The 22,278-nt window shown below is 45.3% G+C and overlaps 1 protein-coding gene across 1 annotated transcript in view; it reads right to left on the reverse strand.

The window, feature by feature from the left end:
• PDSS1 (decaprenyl diphosphate synthase subunit 1) overlaps positions 1 to 18,604 on the reverse strand; it is a 51,136-nt gene extending 32,532 nt beyond the window's left edge. The window contains 4 exon segments of the mRNA XM_005668142.3: positions 9,421 to 9,551; positions 12,581 to 12,701; positions 14,582 to 14,646; positions 18,397 to 18,604. Coding sequence (XP_005668199.2) covers positions 9,421 to 9,551; positions 12,581 to 12,701; positions 14,582 to 14,646; positions 18,397 to 18,531 — 452 coding nt within the window. The 5' untranslated portion in view covers positions 18,532 to 18,604.

Consider the following 22,278-nt stretch of genomic DNA (forward strand, 5'->3'; position numbering starts at 1 on the left):
CATCCTGTAAAACCCCTTCAGCAAATGAGAAAATGAGCTTCAGGTGGCTTCCAAGAGCTTGTTCTGAAACCCTCAGCGAGACACTGTGTCCCTATGGAAGCAAGCTTGAACCTTAAACATTTTTCAGGTAAATTTACTGGATTTTATCTTGAGTTTAATGCAAAAGAAATAATGAAGACTTTTACAGTTATTTTAAAATATTTTTGCTTTTTAGGGCTGCACCCATGGCATATGGAAGTTCCCAGGCCAGGGGTCAAATCGGAGCTGCAGCTGCTGGCCTACGCCACAGCCATGCCAGATGTGAGCTGTGTCTGCGACCTACACCACAGCTCACAGCAATACTGGTCCCCCGAGCTGCTGAGTGAGGCCAGGGATTGGACCCACATCCTCATGGATACTAATTGGATTCATTTCCACTGCACCACAAGGGGAACTCCTCCAGTTATTTTTAAAATAAATATAAAGGCCATTTTCTTAGAATAATTTCTCAACTGGATCTCAGTCTGATGAAATACCCAATTGCTACTGGTTAATAGATCTTGGGAGCTCCCACCGTGGCGCAGTGGAAACGAATCTGACTAGGAACCATGAGGTTGGGTGTTCTATCCCTGGCCTTGCTCAGTGGGTTAAGGATCCGGTGTTGCCATGATCTGTGGCAGAGGCCAGCAGCTGCAGCTCTGATTAGACCCCTAGCCTGGGAACTTCCATATGACGTGGGGATGGCTCTCAAAAAAAGACAAAAAAAAAAAAAAGTAGGTCTTATGTCGTGAGACATGTTGCTACAATATTTTCTTAGTTCTTTGCTGAAAACTCCATCATGTCCTGCTTTACCCCATCTTCCTGCTTGGAAAACAGTCGCAGTGCTGGTAAATGACTTATGCTTAAGAACAAAGACCTAAAGGCATAAGCTATTCATAGGGTCAGCTGAATGAGGACTTAAGGCGTTGGTCTAGGCACGCAGGACCTGTACAGACTGGCATGCCATTTGCACAGCATGATATGTCCTCTTAAGAATAAAAGAAAGAGGAGCCTCACGGCCCCAAGGGGTTTATGAGGGGTCCTTAACAGGATATGCATTAGCAAGGTGCAAACCTAGGCACACAGGGTAGCTGCAGATAGGCCGGCCTAGAAGCACAATGGTGATTCTCTAGATGCTATGCACAGATAGCTGACACCAAGCTTCCTCAAATGCTAATGACTGTTAAGTGCTTAAAGTTCAGAATAAAAGCTTAATTAGCAACCAGCTATGTGACTTTTAAAATAACTTAAAACCTATACCCTGCATCTACAACCCCCTTCTCACTTGAGGTAATCCTAAAGAAAACAATAAAAGCAGTGTGATTTCTTGAGGCTGTGCTCTTGGTCCCTAAGACCTTGAGTGCTCTGGTTCCCACCTTTACTTAAGATAAATGTCTCTGTGTCTTGTTTTATGTTAACTTTTTTCCTTAAGTTTCACAGCACCCGTTCTTCAGCCCCATCCTGCTGAGCTGGTCTTTGCAGTCTTACCTTAAAATGACTGGTAAGATCTCTAGCCTTACTCATGCATTGATAGGTCAGGAACGACTTGTGTGATCACAAACTATGTCAGCAGGGAGGGGTTCCTGGTGGGAAGCTATGGTAAAGTGGCAGCACTCACTGAGACACTGGAGTTTTTTGTAATTTAAAGATATTAAAACAAGGATTTAAAAAATATTTTAACATTTCATAGACTCCACATGTATGTAAAAATGTTATTTTGTGTGACTAACTTACTGACTGATGAAATCAGGATTCTTATTTAGAATGTTAGTTGGCATTGTGACACAGCCCCTACACAGGATAAATATCCCATTTCAGACACTTGGTTGTTTTATTTGATGTGCTTTTTCCTGTACAATTAGGCCTTAACATGTGTCAGCTTTTATCTGGAAAATACTGCCACTGCATATCCACAGCACAGCAAAACGGTCTGGAACCCAAATTTACAGATTACAGAAACAACTCACACTGTCTTTAAAATGAAATCTTCAAAGTACCAAACTGAGTCATGGCTTCCAAAAAAGTTGGGCACCATTTCTACTTCCTGCTGTGAAAGAGCTCCCACACTCTCCCAGGTTCTGGGAGAGGTGCTAAGGAAAGCCAGCCAGACAAGACAGCAGGAGAAAAGGAGGCCCCTAGGTGGCTCTGTCCAAAGGTGGCTCTGTCCTCTGCATGTCACCCCTACAAGGGCATACAATGACTCCGCCAGCTCCTCAGAACAAACTTGTTTCCCCTTCATTAGACTGAAAACAACATTTTTATAATGAATTTCAAGCACAGACAGAAATGGAGTAATATAATGACCTCCCCATGGACACGCCACTAAGCTTACGTGTGATTTAAATAAAACACTCTTTCCCCCATTCATACTAATATATCATGCGAAGTCTTAAAGAAATGACAATAAACCCCAAGTGTGGGAAAACCGTCCCCAATAATCGAATCATGTCAATGGATCACCTTGGTTGAGAACAAATGAGGGCAGCAGATAAATTTAAACAGCATATGTAGTTTCACTTTAACAACAGAAACAGAGAAGCTTCTCTTCCCAAATGTACAGAGGTTGTATAAAGAAGATAGTTCTTAAGTGGGATACAGTAGGCTCTATTTCTATTTCAAAATGTTCCGTTCTCTGACAATTCTAGGGAGAAGCATTTCACCCTGCTTGTTAGAACTCCAACAAGCTTTGTGTTTCCCACCGTGTCAAAATCAGCATTTTGAAAATACAGACTGGGGAGTTCCCATCGTGGCTCAGTGGTTAACGAATCTGACTGGGAACATGAGGTTGCGGGTTCGATCCCTGGCCTTGCTCAGTGGGTTAAGGATCCGGTGTTGCTGCGAGCTGTGGTGTAGGCTGCAGATGCAGCTCTGATACGGTGTTGCTATGGCTCTGGCATAGGCCGGTGGCTGCAGTTCCAATTAGACCCCTAGCCTGGGAACCTCCGCATGCTGCGGATACAGCTCTATAAAGACAAAGGACAGGAGTTCCTGTCGTGGCTCAATGGTTAACGAATCCAACTAGGAACCATGAGGTTTCGGGTTCATTCCCTGGCCTTGCTCAGTGGGTTAAGGATCCCTTTAAGGACGTGGGTTCAATCCCTGGCTTCACTCAATGGGCTGGCATCCAGCGTTTGCTGTGGCTGTGGTGTGGGCCAGCACCTGCAGCTCCAATTTGAACCCTAGTCTGGAAATTTCTATATACTGCAGGTGCAGCCCTAAAAAGCAAAAAAAAAAAGCAAAAAAAAAAAAAAAGCAAACAAATCTCTGTCTCTAAAATTCTTCAGGATGTGAACTGCACCTCCTAGTTGTTATTTTCTAAAGTTTAAGTTTTCAACATGCCGAATGATGTATCCACAGAGACTTACATTAAGATTTTACCTCCCCCCCACCCCGAGCTGACTGGCTACACATTTAGGTCCCTCGACTACTGACACTGGAAAGCATCTGCGCTGTCAGATACGCTGGGGCCACACGAGGCACTTCCAGAGGGGGAGCAGCCTCCCAGGCAGGCTGTCTCTGCACTGAGGTGATAGGATGTAAATGATGCAGTTTCTACTAGTTTCCTGTGGCCCTGTGACGCATTACCACAAACCTGGTGGTTTAACTCGACAGAGTCTCTCACAGTTCTGGAGACTCCCAGCCCAAAACGTTTCCCTGAATTGAGGTGGAGGCATCGCCAAGGCCAGGCTCCCTGTGCAGGCCCGAGGGGGAGAATCCTGTCTCCTTCCCTCCAGCTCTGCTGGCTGCTGGCAGGCCATCACTTGTGGCCACGTCCCTCTAATGCGTAGGGAGCACCTCCAAGCCTCTCGCCCCTCCACCTTCCCATCGCTTTCTCTTCTGTACATGACAAACTCCCTCGGCCTCTCTTTTCAGGGATACAGCGAGACTGTGTTTAGGGCTCATCAGATAATCCAGCGTGATGTCCTCATCTCAAGATCCTTAACTCAATCACAACTGCAAAGACTCTTCCTGACGTATAATGTGACACAGGTTCCAACAATTAAGACATGGATACCTTTTGTGGGGTCATTTTTCAGCCTAACAGCTTCTTACTTTCATCAGCCTCTTCTGTTGATGCTCAAATGTTTCCTTTTCAGTGATCCGATTCCTAAAGTTACCTGATTTCATTGCATCTGTCTAAAATCTTGTTTCTCCACATTACTGATATGACCTTGAAGCGTCTCCTTGTCAGCAGTGCAGTTCAGATTGAATGTGGTGGGCACTAAAGGAGTTCCTGAATGCCTCTCGCTCTCTGCTCCCCATGCTCAGCCCCATAAGGGTTTCCAGGCCTTTTCTGCGGCCACTACAATCTTGCCCCCTTTTCCTGGATTCCATAGGCACACTGAAGATGCTGTTGGCAGAACATCAAAGGTGCCTTCCATCTAAGGAAGAACGGCATGCAGGAGAGATGTGGTGAACTCAACCTTGCTTAGCAGGTCATTTCCCTCGGGCACTGGCTGTTCACGCCAAGCACCAGGCTAGAGTGAAGACTGCCTGTCTCTGTAGGGAACGGCGGTTTTAAGCTTGACCTTAACAGTCATGAATCCATTCGTAGTTTTAACACTAAGAGAAAAGAACAGGCACGCTGGAGCAGCGGCTCTCGATTATTTCAGATTTACTTCCAGATAAAGGCAGTCACATCAGGAATGATGCAGGGTTCATGCTGTATATTTTCTTGCCACTGAAGAAGCACTGCATTTGGGAACTCTTGCCCATGTGGACATCGACCTCCATGATGAGATCTTAGACCTGCAACTTATCCAGGCTGGCTTTCTCCACAGGCTCCAGGGTTCAGCATTGGGGTTTTTCAAATTGGGCATAGCTAATGACAGGGCAGAAGTTGATTCCTTCGGTGATGGAATTAACACCCTCCCCCCTCAGTGGAAGGAGCTGGAAGAGCGTGCACACAGCATGTTCAAAGCCCCACAGACGTCTTACTCTAGCCATCCAGGTATCAAAGCCTCCTCTATGTCAGTAGGTATCCCTGTTAAAGACTACTTCAAGATCCACTTTAATAATGAGTACGGACACCAAACCTGCCATCTCCTAAAGACAGGAACATTTCTTTTCTGGCTACCCCACAAACAGCAGCGGCTAGCTCAATGATTCCCAACACACAGAAACCAGGAGTGGTTCTGGGACGATAGGTAGCCTGACCCTAGGAATCATTCATGGGAGCTGGTGCTGTAATGACAGTTCTGCTGCAGTTTTCCTAGAGTAGGCTTTTGTAATTTCTTTTGTCTTTATGAGAATCACAAAAGTTACTTCTGAATTTAAGATTTTTACATTAGGAAGCCTGATCTATTAACTAATGTGAAAGTTGCGTCTTATAATCTGTTCTACCTGATCAAATGTCTGGCTGTGTAAACTGGACTGGCAGGATTTGATGCCGCCTGACCATATGTACAACCAAGGTTACCATATCTGTGTCCCATGGAACCTGAGGGGCCTGTCATGCTGACTACAGGCAGTGACATCCACTGGCCAGGGCTAAGGGATTTCCAGGAGGAACAGGGGCATGACGACCAATGACAAGAACAGCTGCCTTCCACGAGGTTGCTGAGCGGACAAATTTGGCTAGTTTGAGACGAGACACTAATTGTATTGTATTCAATAAGTAGAGCAATTTCACAGACATCAATTTCTTTTCTTTTTCCTTCTTTCTTTTTTTTGTGTGTCTTTTTGTCTCTTTTTTTTAGGGCCGCACTCATGGCATATGGAGATTCCCAGGCTAGGGGTAGAGTCGGAGCTGTAGCTGCCGGCCTAAACCACAGCCACAGCAATGTCAGATCCGAGTTGCATCTACGACCTACACCACAGCTCACAGCGTCACCAGATCCTTTAACCCACTGATCGAGGCCAGGGATTGAACCCGCATCCTTATGGATGCTAGTCGGGTTCGTTAAACGCTGAGCCATGACGGGAAGTCCAGACACGGATTTCTTATAAAGCTCCTTTTTGGTGTGGATTCTCTGATAAAACTCCTGACCAAGAATTTGGGTTTGGCTGAACTTTGCTGCTAGCTGGGTTCTCTGGGAAGCAGATGCTCCTGTTTAAGCACAGGGTGTCTACTCAGGAGGGCACTTGGGGGTCAACGCCTGAGGGAGGGGGAGGAGGAGGCAGGACTGGGTGAGGGAGAAGTTTTTGCAACACAGGCCCATCCACAGCCGTGGCCACTCCATTGTGGGCTCGGAAGCATTCTAGCCTCATCTATCAGTTCCTGGGTGTGGCCTGGCTCCAGGAAGGGGATTCTTTGCAGTGAGGCACCTCCGGAGGAGGCCGAGAACCAGCGGCTCTCCACCAACACCACCTGGGCTAGCAGCAGAGGCAGAGGTCCGTCACTGAAGTGGGATCCGGGCAGCATGACTCAGAACCCACCACGATTCTGTTTTCCAGCCCTTTCAAAGGCTGATTATCTGTTGTATGCACTCCTACTTTTCCAGACCAGGTACTGTGGTTATTAGGATACAGAGAAGAAAAGTAAAGATTAAGTCTTAAGCTTTACTGGGCCATATTCCCCTTTGAGAATATATTATAAGCCATGTATACTTTCCCTTAGAAAAACACGAACACACAAAAAATTCTGCACATGACTCTAAGGGACTCACAGACCCCCCCCCCCCCCAATTTCCATGGACCTCAGGTTAAGAAATCACAGTAATCTAGCAGGGAACACATGATGGACAACTGAAAAGGCGAATAAAGGAAAATGAGAAAAATCAATAGAAGCAGTCCCCCCCCACCCATATTTGTCTTTTTTTGGCCATTCCTGTGGCATATCGTTGGGCCAGAGATCGAACTGGCGCCACAGCACCGACAACACCTTAACCCACTGAGCCACCAGGGAACTCCTTCTGCTCTCTATTTAAGGTATCTGTTCTATTGTTTTCTAAAATCCTCTCCAGGATTACAGCGAACCTATTTAATACATATTCCAGAAGCAAGATGATGATGTCTGCTAAGCCTTAGAGGAGTCATTTAACTTTGATGGTCAAGTGATAAGCAGACCTCTCTCAATTCTGCCAACACCAACAAGCAAGCAGGTGAAATACTGGAACGGGCTCTGGTGGCATCAGCTAGAAACAGAGGCTGTGTGCTCCTGCCCTGAATCTTTGGCTTCCTTTTCTGCCCCTTGCAAGCAAAAGCACAAATGGCCCAGGCTCTCCAGAAGCTCCCCCTGTCCCCCACCCCCTTCCTTGCTTTAGGTGGCATCAAAGTAGCAGATATTTAGCTCATCAAGAGCCTGATCTAAAAGATGCTTACGAAGTAAGTATTCTCAAGAAGTTGGGGCTTGGAGAATATTGTTAGGCCACGGTACCACCCAAATGCACGCCAGTCACGACTCACATCCCAGCGCTGGACACGGCCTCCATGCTGTGCCTTCAGTAAGCCCTGCTCCCATCACCTATGGGGAGAGTGAAGCTGTAGCTAGAACATGCCTGAGGAAGGCAGGATTGAACTTTTAAACTAGCAATGTCTTTTCTGTGTGTGGGTCTCTACATTTTTTTGTACAACCAACAGTCGATACAGTTAATGAGATAAATGGGGAAGATTTAACTATGGGGAACAACAGCTGACAGGATTTAAAGCAAGACCAAATAGTTTTCCTTCCCATATTACCTTTGAAGGTGACAAACCATATCATGTGCTAATCTGAGAAATTAAAAACATAAACATACACTGTCTCTAGACCAGTGGTTCTCAAGCAGGGATGATTTTGCTCCTCAGGAGACATGTCTGGAGACATCCTTTGGTTGTCATCAACAGGGGGAGAGGAACTACTGGCACCTTAATGGATGGAGACTAGCTGTGCTGCCAACTACCCTACAATACACATAACAGCCCCCACAGCAAAGAATTATCTGGCCCAAAATGCCAGTAATGTCAAGGTAGAAAAATCCCTGTGACCACATGAAAGGTATTTCAAATTTGGTTCAGAGGGAGCATTTCTTTTTTTTGTCTTTTCAGGTATGAAATTTTCATTCTTTTTAAAAAATTTTTTAATTTTTTTAATTACTCAAATCAATTTATCACATCTGTAGTTGTATAATGATCATAACAATCTGATTTCATAGGATTTCCATCTCACAGGCCAAGCACATCCCCCCAGAGAGGGAGCATTTCTGTCGCTCTGCCTTCCATGTGAAATGAAAGAGGTCCTGATGATGGGTAAATGGAACAGCCAAAGATTTCATTGCTTATTCAAACTACACTGTGAACACGTGGCAGGTCTCAGGGTGAGGGGAGGCACCCCTGAGCACGGGGTGACGTGCTGGTGCTGGAGGGCACGGCAGCAGGGCACAAACGGCTGCGGGCAGAAGGGAGCATGTGCTAAGAAGCAACATCGGGTGCTCATTCTTACAGCATCCTTCAATTTTGTGCTGGCAAACCTTAGGCATCCCTTAAATTGTTATCTACTGAGAAAAGGGAATGCAATGCAAAAGTTCAACACCTGGGGAATGTATCAGTACCTTATGGTCTAATGGAGTTTCTGTCAATAGATCACATGATGTACAAATAAGGAAGACACTCTAGCAAGGTGGCAAAAAGCTTAAAAAATAATAGTACAGGGTAAATCCATTGTCCTTTTAAGATTTCCTTGAATATTGGAGTTCCCGTCGTGGCGCAGTGGTTAACGAATCCGACTAGAAACCATGAGGTTGCGGGTTTGGTCCCTGCCCTTGCTCAGTGGGTTAACGATCTGGCGTTGCCATGAGCTGTGGTGTAGGTCGCAGACAGGGCTCGGATCCCGCGTTGCTGTGGCTCTGGCCTGGGCCGGTGGCTACAGCTCCAATTGGACCCCTAGCCTGGGAACCTCCATATGCCGCGGGAGTGGCCCAAGACATAGCAAAAAGACAAAAAAAAATTGTTAAAAAAGATTTCCTTGAATGTTAAAACAGTGCAGTTATTTTGGTATTTAAAAAATTTATATATATATTTGAAACACGAAAGTTGAAGACCCACAGTCAAAATGCCTCATTAAGCTTCTCCTTTGGCATGCTGCCGAAGACTGCGGGAATTCGGGCACTGCAAGGGTGTGGTGCTCATGACTTTATAATCATCAACCTTTGGACCACTGGCCCTGTGTACACAATGCTTACAAGTATGCATACATCCTGTTGTTCTTTACTTCTGAATGAGAAAACTGAATTGGCTTTTAAAATTCTTTTCAAAATGTTTGTTTGTGGCTGAAGTTGTTCTTCCCTGGGTAAAAGTGTGAAAAAGGAAGATGCCCTGAACAGACCCTAGGATGACCTTGGAAATGCAAAGTCAGCACCTACTCACCACAAAGTGAATTCTCAGACACATACTACTTCTTCAACAGGAAACAATGGTAACCATGGGAAGAAGCGTTTGCTAAATATAATAAAACCAACAGAGGAAAGAAAGTAAACCACTCACCGAGAGTTATTATGATGAATATTACAGGCTCGGGCCATTAGCACCACAATAATTGGTCGAAAGGCTTTTCCCTTTCCATCAAAGTAGTATTCAGACATTTCCTTAAGTTCTGTTGTTGATATGAACAGTTCCTGAAACAAAGTTTCTCTGTGTCAGTATGGCACCGTAACTGCACAAAAAGTCAATGGGATTTCTTTCACAAAGCTTTGATTGGATTTTAGTGTATTTATTTGAGCTGAGAAACTCAACACTCAGTTGTAAAAGGTTCCAATGCTGTATGGCCACAAGGCTGGGCCACAAGCAATGCCTGGCTTGCCTCCAGTGGCCCAAGTGCTGAAGCAGGCATTGCCACCTGCCCCACTTACAACAAGAGACAGCAGGCAGGTGTCCATGACAGCTGGAGAGAGAAAGAAACAGGGCTCACTGCAGCCTGGAAGATGGAGAGGAGAGGAAAAAAGGGGAGTGTGGGAACCACTGAAGCAGGATGTCAGGGTATCAGGGCCGAAAGACAAGATGGTGGCCAGGGGGAAGAGCAAGGGTCAGAGTCTGGCTCAGTCATTACTCAGCCACAAGGAAGTGAAAGGTTAATAGAGAAAAGGTAATGATTTACCTGATTATGAGGAACTTTACAGTTGAGTTGGAGAAGCAAAATTTTAAAAATACGAAACATTCAGTGAATAATACATTGGTAACTTGAACAATGCTATACATTAAATGCATGAAAAGTTCTTAGAATCGGGAGTTCATGTCATTGAACCTGACCAGTATCCATGAGGACTCGGGTTCAATCCCTGGCCTCACTCAGTGAGTTAAGGATCCAGTGTTGCCATGAGCTGTGGTGTGGGTTGTAGACTTGGCTCAAATCCTGAGTTACTGTGGCTGTGGTGTAGGCCAGCAGCTGTAGCTCTGATTTGACCCCTAGCCTGGGAACCTCCATATGCTTCGGGAGCGGCCCTAGAAAAGGCAAACGGGGAAAAAAAAAAGTTCAGAGAATGGGAGATCAGTGTGGAGGAGAGAAACAACATTTCATGGAAGTGATAAGCTTTACCTGGGGACTAAAGGATAAGTAGGATTATGAATTGTGAAGAGGAGGGCATGCGTGTTTACTGCATCTGCCCCTCAGGGACTTGCTGGAAAGAATTGGAGCTTACGCCCTGGGGAGCAGTGGGAGCTAAGAATGGACCCAGAAGACCCCCAGCCAGGCTCAGGGGGACGCAATCCAGACGGTCAGTCACTCACTCCTTCAGTCACTGACTCGGTGCCAAGGACGATAATAAACGTAGAGGTTTCAGAGTTAAATATGACCGCCTCTTGCCTACAAGGAGCGCAGAGTCTAGATGCTAGAAGGAAACAGTACTACAGTGCAACCAAACAGTATGACGACGGCTGTTGTGGAGGTAGGGATGGCTACTCTGGGAGCACAAAGCAGGCACCTCTGGCTCAGGCTGAGGGAGGAGGGGAGAAGGATGCCAGGGTGACAGAAACCTAAGGCTGGGGGACTGAAGGCAAGAGAGAGGCGAGGAGGGTGTGGTGAGGGCTGAATCAAGGACCCTTCCCTCGACATTGTCCCTGGGCGGCAACCTTCAATCAATACAAAAAACAAGAAAAAGCAATTCATAGGGGAGAGGAGAGCTTCAGGTCTGTCAGGTGTCGGACAGTACACTCCATGGAGCTGCCCAGTGAGCAGTCGTGCGCGTGTGTGTGAGAGTGAAGAGAAGTCAATCTGGACCAGAGATACTGAGACTCTTAAGTATGGAAACAGGTAAAATGAGGACTGGGAGAGAGGTGGGGCCGACAGAATCCCCTGGAATGGGAAAACTAAAGGAAGTGGGTTGGAGCGGGTAGAAAGGAACCTAGGAGGTGACTGAAGGAGGGTCTAGAGACCGACAAGTAATGTGCTGAAGCCAAGGGAGGGGATCCACGGAGTGGGGAGCAGTCAACAGCGTCCAGTGTTCAGCAGTTCCCGTTGTGGTGCAGTGGTTAACGAATCCAACTAGGAACCATGAGGTTGTGGGTTTGATCCCTGCACTTGCTCAGTGGGTTAAGGATCCGGCATTACCATGAGCTGTGGTGTAGGTGGCAGACGTGGCTCAGATCCCGAGGTGCTATGGCTGTGTGTAGGCTGGCGGCTACAGTTCCGATTAGACCCCTGGCCTGGGAACTTCCATATGCCACAGGTGTGGCCCTAGAAAAGGCAAAAAGACAAAACAAAAACACAAAAAACAGTGTCCAGTGTTCAAACCACAAGTCCCCACTGGATTTAGCAGAAGGCAGCCACCAAACAGAGAGAGAGGCCAAGAATGCTGAGAGGGAACAGGAGTGGCACAAGGTCAAGGGACAGTCCTTTAAAAGTTAACTAGAAGAAGTGGGAGTATCTGGAATGGATCAGAAAGAGTGAAGAGGGTGTGTCTACAGTTAAAGCAAGAGAACAGGAATTGCAGGAGTTCTTAGAACACTGAGGTGAGAAAGGGGTGGGACCTAACCAGGCTTAAGGGACGGCCCTGGGATGGAGGGAGCAGGGAAGGAGCGGGCAAGAGGTGCGCAGCTGAACCTGTAAAAGCACAGAGCAGGCGTTTGGGGAGTTCCTCCTCTGTGGCCTTGGCTTGGCCCCTCAGGTAGGAAGTGGTGACGCTGCAAAAATTGGGGGGGGGGGGGCATGTAGAACCTTGAAAGGGGAAGGAAGCTGATGAGGGGCACGTGAGCATTTCTGAGCAGCCTTTGCGAATCCATGTGAGGTGGGGGGCACTGAAAATCTGGGGGAAAAGAATGATTAATGAAGAAGGCCCTACTCAGGGCAGCCTGGCAACGACACTTGGAACTGGAGAGGAGGATGGGAGCAGGAGGCCCCAGAGGCCCCAGTGCCTCACCAGCCCAAAGCAGGGGATGGATTTGAAGAGAAAGGGCTAGGAGACTCTTTGGACGAGTATGTGCCACTTGTGGCTTTTTTTTTTCTTTTCTTCAGTTTCCCAACTCTGAATCACCTGACTCTGGATGGTAACTTGCACTGCATCCTCCACATTGCCCCATACTTATTGCTCAAGAAATATTTGCAACTTGATATTCAAGAATCAAGTCTGTAATGGCATGGCACATGTCTGAAAACCTGCGCCGTTTTCCATAATTCTAAGAGATTAACTTTACATCGTCGAAAACAACTTACCTTCCTGATGTCCTCATACAGACCTTTCAAGTCTCTCCAGCCAAGTTTAAAAGGATCGGTGTATTTCTCACCGCTCCGTGTTTTGCTACAGCAGCACAGTGCTGGTGTCATGTGATGAAACCTGGTGGGAGAAGCAGAAAGGCAAGACTGAGAACTATTTTATTAAGTGAGATAACTTCTTTTTTCTTTGGCCTGCGGAAGTTCACAGGTCAGAGATCAAACCCACCCCCCAGCAGTGACAATGCTGGATCCTCAACCAGCTGCAGCACCATGGAATTCCAAGATAACTTCACTTCGAAGTAAGAATTATATATACCTATGCATACACATATGTATGTAGCTGAGTGAAATGATGGAAAACTTTATTCCAGATACTTGTTGGAAATTAAGCCTGAATGCAAAAAGGTCATTATAATTTAGGAAAACAGAATTCTGCTCTTTCTCAACAATACAATGAAAATTTATTTATTTATTTATATTTTGCTTTTTTTTTAGGGCTACACTGGTGGCATATGGAGGTTCCCAGGCTAGGGGTCTAATCGGAGCTACAACTACTGGCCTACACCACAGCCACGGCAATGCCAGATCTGAGCCGTGCCTGTGACCTACACCACAGCTCACGGCAATGCCAGAGCCTTAACCCGCTGAGTGAGGCCAGGGATTGAACCTACAACCTCATGGTTCCTCGTTGGATTTGTTTCCTCTGCGCTATGACGGGAACTCCGATTATTTATTTTTAAAATCAGGACCTTGGGAACCCACAAAATGGAAAAAAAAGACAAACAAAAAACCAAAATCCGTTCACTGTGTTCTGAGTTGCGTTTCATTTTTCTTATTCTCAGCCCTCTGTATTTGCAGGTCCCACATTCACAGATTCAACTCACTTCAGACTGAAAATTTAAAAAAAAAGTTCCACTAGAGAATCTCATACTGAGTGAAATGAGCCAGAAAGACAAAGACATACCATATGATATCCCTTATAACTGGAATCTAATATCCAGCACAAATGAACATCTCCTCAGAAAAGAAAATCATGGACTTGGAGAAGAGACTTGTGGCTGCCTGATGGGAGGGGGAGGGAGTGGGAGGGATCGGGAGCTTGGGCTTATCAGACACAATTCAGAATAGATTTACAAGGAGATCCTGCTGAATAGCATTGAGAACTATGTCTAGATACTCATGTTGCAACAGAAGAAAGGGTGGGGGGGGAAATGTAATTGTAATGTATACATGTAAGGATAACCTGACCCCCTTGCTGTACAGTGGGGGAAAAAAAAAAAAAATAAAAAAAAAAAAAAAAGAAAAAAAGTTCCAGAAAGTTCCAAAAGGCAAAACTTGAGCTTGCCACACTAGGACAATTATTTACATAGTATTTATACTGTATTTACAACTTGCATAACATTTACATTGTATTAGATATTCTAAGTCATCTAGAGATGATTTAAAGTATGTAGGATGCTATGGGGAGGTTACATGCAAAGATTACACCATTTTATACAAGAAACTGGAGCATCTATGAATTCTGGTGTGTGAGGGGAAGGGTCCTGGAACCAGTCTCCCAAGGACACCAAGGGATGATTATATTCTTACTTTTTTTTTTTTGTCTTTTTAGGTCCGCACTTGTGCCAAATGGAAGTCCTCTGGCTAGAGGTCACACCGGAGCTGCAGCTGCTGGTCTACACCACAGCCACAGCAACACAGGATCTGAGCCATGTCTGTGACCTACGCCACAGCTCACAGCAATGTCAGATCCTTAACCCACTGAGCAAGGCCAGGGATTGAACCTGTGTCCTCATGGACACTATGTCAGGTTCTCAACCCACTGAGCCATGATGGGAACTCCTGTATTCTCATTTTTTGAAAAGGCAGAGATCACACAGAGTAGCTATTGAGACGCTTAGTTAAACAACATTTGAGACTAGCCCACCACAATTTAGAACAGAAAGTTATTCACAATATGGCTAATAATTTTAGTAGCTGCAATATGAATTACAAACTTACCGAGATATACTACACATATTTGGAAAGGCGGATGTTAAACTCTTCACAAGATTAAAACAGGACATCTATAAAATAAAAGTATTAAGAAATTAATTTAAAAAACTTGTTTATAACACTACATAAATAAAAACTCCCATAATTCATAATAAATGTAATCTTTCAGTTGTCCATTTAGAGACTGTAGACTTTAGATTGGACTGAGAATAGTTAAGGATTAGTGTGATTTACACTCTTTTTAAATCTTAAATTGGCTTAAAACAAAAAAAATAATCAAGATCCTCAAAGCATCAGCCCAGATGATGAAAAAGAAAGGAATTCGATGTATAGGAAGGAATTTACGGTTACACAGACACTGCCTATTTTAAGTTATTGTTCCTAAACATACCTGGAAACGGCACTTCTTAAAAAGTAATGTTAACAAACAAGCAAGCTCAGCATCACATCTTGTTATTATTAGAACAAAAGACTACTTTTTTTTTTTTTTTGGCTTTTTAGGGCCACACCCACAGCATATGGAGGTTCCCAGGCTAGGGGTTGAATCAGAGCTATAGGGGCTGGCCTACGCCATAGTCACAGCAATGCCAGATCCAAGCCATGTCTGCAACCCACACCACAGCTCATGGCAACGATACATTCTTAACCCACTGAGTGAGGCCAGGGATCAAACCCACAACCTCATTGTTCCTAGTTGGATTTGATTCCGCTGCGCCAGGACAGGAACTCCACAAAAGACTACTTTTAAAAAGACTCAGAGATGGTGAAGTCAAATAGTAGTTCCAACAATTACTGTGCATTATTATGGGCCAGGAATTGTGACCAGCACTGGGGACCCAAAGATAAAGACAGCCACTCTTGAAGAATTCAGGGACATGGTCATTTCAAAAATTAGTAGTTTTATTTATTTATTTTTGGGTCTTTTTTAGGGCTGCACCCACAGGATATGCAAGTTCCTAGGCTAAGGGTTGAATCGAAGCTGCAGCTGTTGGACTACACCACAGCCACAGCAACACCAGATCCGAGCCCACCTGCAACCTACGCCACAGCTCACGGCAATGCCACATCCTTAACCCACTGAGTGAGGCCAGGGATTGAACCCGAAACCTCATGGTTCCTAGTCGGATTTGTTTTCACTGTGCCATGACGGGGACTCCAGAAAGTACATCTTAACTCAGATTCCAACATTTCCTGTCTGTTACCTGGTAATATCTTTCTGACAGTATCTACTGGCAGAGATGCTGCAACTTAGAGAGTATGCAAAAGGCTCTTAGATGTGTACATTTAACACGTCATGTAGTCAATCAAGCTATTTTCTGCTTTACAAGTACCTTGGGGCAATAGTTTCCAAGATGAGAAGAGCAGAAAAGTATTCAAAGGGACTTCAACTAGAGTCATTAGCTTGCCACTACTAGTGGGCAACCATCATTTCCCCATTCTGCTTTAGGCTTTTCCATCACAAACTCTCCCTGAAAACAAACCTTGCTTGCCACACTAATTTTTTTAAAGAGAGAAAATGCAGTTCCCACCATGGCTCATTGGTTAAGAATCCAACTGCAGTGGCTTGTCTTGCTATGGAGCTGTGGGTTTGATCCTTGGCCGGGAGCAGTGGGTTAAAGGATTCAGACTTGTCACAGCTGTGGATCAGACTTAATCCCTGTCCCAGGAACTTCCATATGCTGTGGATGTGGCCATAATATTTTTTAAAAGAGAGAGAGAGATAAAATGCTGAGTAAGAATCAAGACAGACTGACAAGTGATTTGGTACAATCAAATGCACATTGGTTTCTGTCCTATTACAAGACATGTGGACGCTATCAATGGAGGATGAGAAAACATACAAATGTCAGGAAGCGTGGAGCTTGTTGGCAGAGCTTGGTGTAGCTTTACTGTTGTTGCTCTTTGCAAGGACTATCTGGCCCTTAAGAGACTTGAATTAGTCCAAACACATGCCTGAGGCAGAATGTGTTACAGTTTCTTTTTCTTTTCTTTCTTTTTTTTTTTTTTTTTGTCTTTTAGGGCTGCACCCATGGTATATGGAGGTTCCCAGGCTAGCAGCTGAACCAGAACTGTAGATACCAGCCTATGCCACAGCAACTCGATATCCGAGTGGTGTCTGCGACCTACACCACAGCTCACGGCAACTCTGGATCCTCAACCCACTGAGCAAGGCCAGGGATGGAACCTGCATCCTCATGGATGCTAGTCATATTCCTTTCCACTGAGCCATGACGGGAACTCCAATGTATTAATCTATAACGAAAAATACCATTGATGGAAGTGGTTTCTCAGGGTTACCTGAGATGCTGTCTCCCGGGCTCAAGTCCTAATTTCACCCCAAATAAAACTTAACTCTCAAAAAAAAAAAAAAAAAAAAAAAAAAAACCATCGACACACCAATCAGAAATATCCGGTATTGGTGTCATCAGCACAAACTCTCCTTTCGGTCAAGTCAGAGAGAGAGCACATTTTTTTCTCCAGGAAAGTACCCTGTCTGAGATAATTGTTTAATGGGCATGGAATCAAAAAAAAAAAAAAAAAAAAGAGAGAGAGAGTCAAAGACAAGAAGTTTCCAGTGGCATCAATGGGGTGTCCATCTCTCCAAATAATGTCCTCATCTGTGGTACCAGAGATATTTGAAGGCTTGCTAGGACAGTATTGAAATGGATCTCAGTAGGTTCTCTTTTCCCCATTGTCTCCCTTTACTGTCTAGTCCATAGACTAGACTACCTGTCATTCTCTCTCCAAATGTCTATTTTCCATAAGTTGAGATATGTATCCATAAGTAGACATTTAGAAATGCTACATATTTCCTATATGTGAAACAGTGTCTGATGGGGTACAGCGAAATCCGAATGAAACAAGAGTTCTAAATTCAAACTTCAAAATAAATTAGCCTTATATATGAGAGGTGAGCACATACAACTATTACACAATTATATACATAATTTCGGTGACCGGAGAAGTCTCTAAAAAGGTGAGTCCACAAAGTTTACGTTGTTAGGCTGAACAGTACGAGCCTAGCCTAGTGCACGTTGAGAGTTTATCACTACAAAGCGCGAAAAGGACTCACAGAACCATAGAAACTTATCAACACACAGGAGCTAAACTGACCGGAAAGGGAGAAAAACGAGATGGAGTCCAAAGGCAGCAGGGGAGAGCGTCAAGGAGGCATGGTTGGTGCTCAGATTCTGACTCTGTTTCAGGAAGTCAAAGGTCGATTTAAAGGTCAAGGTTTCTCTGTTTACGGCATCCTCACTCTTCTCCTACCCGTGTCCTTCCACCTGGTCAAGGTGTGCCTTCCCTCCGAATCAACCACAGCACAGGTGAAACCAGTCTTCCACAAGTCGCCTATTCTGAGGCTACCCCGGTCCTTCGTACCTCTGAGCGTTCAGAGCACCTTCTGCTCTGAAATCCCAGTTAAGTTTCGGTGCTCCGAAGCCCTGGCTGTAACTCGAAACAACTGCGGACGCTCTTCACGCTTTACTCTGCCGGTACCTCAAGAGACACAGAGCAACTGCCTGCGTTTCCCCCGGGACCTGGCTCCTCACAGCCCCTTCGCCACACCCTAGGTGCTCCCCGGTCCCCAGAACAACTCTCCGAAGCTCTGCGCGGGATAATCCTATTGAGGCAGAAACCGGGCACCCAGCCCTCAGCTCGGTCCTTTCCCCAAGGCCCTTCCAGCCCGGGGTCGCGTTCCACCCCAGCCCCCTAGCCCCCGCGCGTCACTCGTGCAACACGCGCCCATTCATTCCGCCCTGCTGCTGTCATTGGCGCCGTGACCTCTGCGCCCGGCCGCCGCACGCGCTCCCCGGCCTCACCTGCGCACGGGCAACAGCGGCAGCGGCGGCGCGCTGCCCAGACGGCCCCGCATGGCCGGGAGAGCCAGGCCCAGGGCTCCGTGCCGCCGGCCTCCAGAAGCAGCCGCGCCGCCACCGCCACCAGCACGAGGCCATGGTCCGAGTCTGAAAGTCGCGGCTGGGCGGCAGCTCCGCCTCTGGCCCAGTGGCCCCTCCTCCGGGGACCCGGAGCCGGAAGTCCAGCACCGGAAGAGCTTCTGCCCCGCTCGCCCCGCCCCTTCGCCACCAAGGGGTCGCGGTCCGCCCAGCGTTCCCTGCGCTTCCCGCAGAGGAGCTGGAGGGGTGGCCGCAGAGGGGCTCGCGTGTGGCGGCGCCGGGGCGGCTGGATCCCTTGACGCCGCGCCAGCCTGGGAAAAACCAGCGTGATCTTCTTCTCGGGGAGTGGCCTCTTCCGACCCCGCCCAACCGGTGTTCAAGTAGTCACCGCAAAAATGCAACCTGGAGGACCCGCAGTCAGTCAAAAATAACACAAGGCGTATGCCGAAATGGGGCTAACTTTGCTTTTGCGTGTTTAGGTGGAAATAGGACGTAAAGAATCTAATTCCCATTTTGCTAATCCAGTGGCTCCAGTTTCTGCTGCTGCTTCTCTTAACTGGCACCTGTCACGCCTTCGTTTGCTTTTCGTGGCGACCTGGCCTTGAAAGTGACAGCCTTTTGCGTCTTTCCAGTAATAAGTCAACACCCCCCCCCGACAGGGTTCTTGTGAAAGAGAAGCTAGATTAGCCCCATCTCTCCACTTTTGGATTCTCTCCTCTGAAAACCTTTTAGGTATAGTGTAGCCTAGTTTGGCAGTCTTAGGCACATCTAGATTTGAGTACCTTTCGGGTGTGTACCAAGCTGTGTGAAGTTCTTTAATATTTGGTAATGGTGAATCTATTTGTAACCATCCCAGGGAATACTGGAGAATGGACAGGATTAATACCCTCTATGAGTTAGAAAGACCTTTCCTTTATTCTATGGTCAGATCTCCTCGTGGTACTGAGAGAGCGTATTTATAACAGAAGTTGTGATATAATCATTCAGTACGTGTACACAAGGAGACAAAGTGTAAGCACTAAGGATACAGATATAGAAGAAACTTACTCTGTCCTCAAACAATTCACTCTTATGAGAAAATAGTCCAATAAAAAGGCAACCATGATTCTCCAATATTTTTTTTTCTTTCGACTCACGCATTTTGCATTAAAGAATGAAAGTGCTCGTATTGCTGAGCACATTATTTTTACACTTATCTTCAAAGTATTTTTTTTTTTTGTCTTTTTTTTGCTATTTCTTTGGGCCGCACCTGCGGCATATGGAGGTTCCCAGGCTAGGGATCGAATCGGAGCTGTAGCCACTGGCCTAGGCCAGAGCCACAGCAACGCAGGATCCGAGCCGCATCTGCAACCTACACCACAGCTCACGGCAACGCAGGATCGTTAACCCACTGAGCAGGGGCAGGGACCGAACCCGCAACCTCATGGTTCCTAGTCGGATTCGTTAACCACTGCGCCACGACGGGAACTCCCCAAAGTATTTTTTTTACAGAATAAAAGCATATAAGTTTTTTAAAAGTTAATTTTATTGAGGATTTTTTCTCCCATCCTGCAGAATATTATGTAAAAGATATGTCAGGTGCGTTACAAGTAAAGGTTGTTGTGGCTTATCTTGATCTAGGTTTATATATTAAGAAATATCCAACAGGTGGCATTTGCCAAAATAGAATGTAGCAGTAAACAGTTATACTGTACTTGCAACAATCCTGTGACTTAGGTATTATCATTTGTCGTCTTTTATATGTAGGGAATATATGGAGGAATTAAATGTCTTGCCCATACTCTAGTTGGTGGATAGAGCACCACCTGATTCTATTAAGCCATTTTCGCTTAAGAATTGTTTACCCTGGGAGTTCTCATTGTGGTGCAGCAGACATGAATCCAACTAGTATTCATGAGGATGTGGGTTTGATCCCTGGCCTCAGTCGGTGAGTTAAGGATCTTGTGTTCCTGTGAGCTATGGTGTAGGTGGCAGGTGCAGCTCAGATCCTTAGTTGCTGTGGTTGTGGTATAGGCTGGCAGCTGTAGCTCTGATTCGACCCCTAGCCTGGGAGCTTTCTTTTTTCCCTTCTCTCTCTCTCTTTTGCGGTGCCTGTGGCATATGGATGTTCCCAGGCTAGGGTTTGAATCCGAGCTGTAGCTGCTGGCCTATGCCACAATCACAGCAATGCCAGATCCTTAAACCACTGAGCAAAGCAGGGATTGAACCCATGTCCGTATGGATACCAGTTGGGTTCATTACTACTGAGCCATGATGGGAACACCTGAAGACATTTTCTTTGCATAATGGTGGTACTATTCAAAACATTATCTAGTTAGGACCAAGTTAGGATAATGATATTATTCAAACATTATCTAGTTAGGACTCCCAAGTCAAGGGGAGATTTTATATATAATACTATATGGGTATTAACCATGTCTTGTTTCATAGTACTGCATAAAAATTTATCATCCTGATTATTAGATAACCAACAGGTGAATTATCAACATAACTGTGCTAAGAATATTTACTGAGAGAAGAGATTCAAACATAGATGCACTGAAATGTTAGCAATTTTTTTTTTCATTTTTTTGGCTACCCCGAGGCATATGGAACTCCTGGGCTCTTATTTCTATTACCAATTTCTCTGAGATATTAAGATAAAAGGTAATATACATTTAGAATTTTCTCTGAGGTTTTAGTTTATGACATTTAGCTCCTGGGCTCTTACTTCCATTACCAATTTCTCTGAGATATTAAGATAAAAGGTAACATACATTTAGAATTTTCTCTGAGGTTTTAGTTGGCTAAAGCTTCATAAGAGTGAGATTTCGTACTTCTGAAGCAATTAGCCTTTTTTGTTCCATTGTCAGGGATCACAGGTATTAACTGATCAGCTACCTTGCCAAAATGTGAGTCAATCACTACAAAATCATAAGTATTAATGAGACATTATATACTGCCCACGCTCTACTAAACTTTTAGACAATCATAACAGAAAATGCATTAATTATATAATTAGGCAGTTTCCACACAGAGGCACTCCTAAAGGAGAAGAAAATATGCTATTGGATCTTCTATTCCTAATCATACAGCCAGGTTTTCTTGATACTAAAATCTGTTTTATGAGGAGTTCCTGTCGTGGCACAGTGGTTAACGAATCCAACTAGGAACCATGAGGTTGCAGGTTCGGTCCCTGCCCCTGCTCAGTGGGTTAAGGATCCTGCGTTGCCGTGAGCTGTGGTGTAGGTTGCAGATGCGGCTCGGATCCTGCATTGCTGTGGCTCTGGCCTAGGCCTGTGGCTACAGCTCTGATTGGACCCCTAGCCTGGGAACCTCCATATGCCGCGGGAGCAGCCCTAGAAAAGACAAAAAGACCAAAAAAAAAAATAATAATAATAAATACATAAATAAAATAAAATAAAAATAAAATCTGTTTTATGGTTAACTACCCATTTGTTTCCCATGTTGCTGCCTTATTCAACATCTGCTTGGGGAAAGCATGAAGAGCTAAATCTGACCCACATTTGAGTTTTTAACTCATATGGAGAAAATAAAAGAATTCTCTTGCTTCTGTTATAACTGACATATAGTTCACCTAGGCTTGGGTGGAATAAATAGGAGTTATTCTAAACAGTTGAACAAACTGATCTGATGCTACCTTTCTCTGTTGATTCAATATGTCATTTTCATTATGCATGGAATTCTTACTTTATAGGGTGATCGATATGCAGTGATCAATCTTTAACAGACACTGAAAGAAGTGATGCAGTCAGTCATTGATCATGATATGTATCTGATATTTATGTGGTGATTTTTGAGCTGAAG

The sequence above is a fragment of the Sus scrofa genome, chromosome 10 (genome assembly GCF_000003025.6).
Source record: "Sus scrofa isolate TJ Tabasco breed Duroc chromosome 10, Sscrofa11.1, whole genome shotgun sequence".
Taxonomy (NCBI): Eukaryota; Metazoa; Chordata; class Mammalia; order Artiodactyla; family Suidae; genus Sus; species Sus scrofa.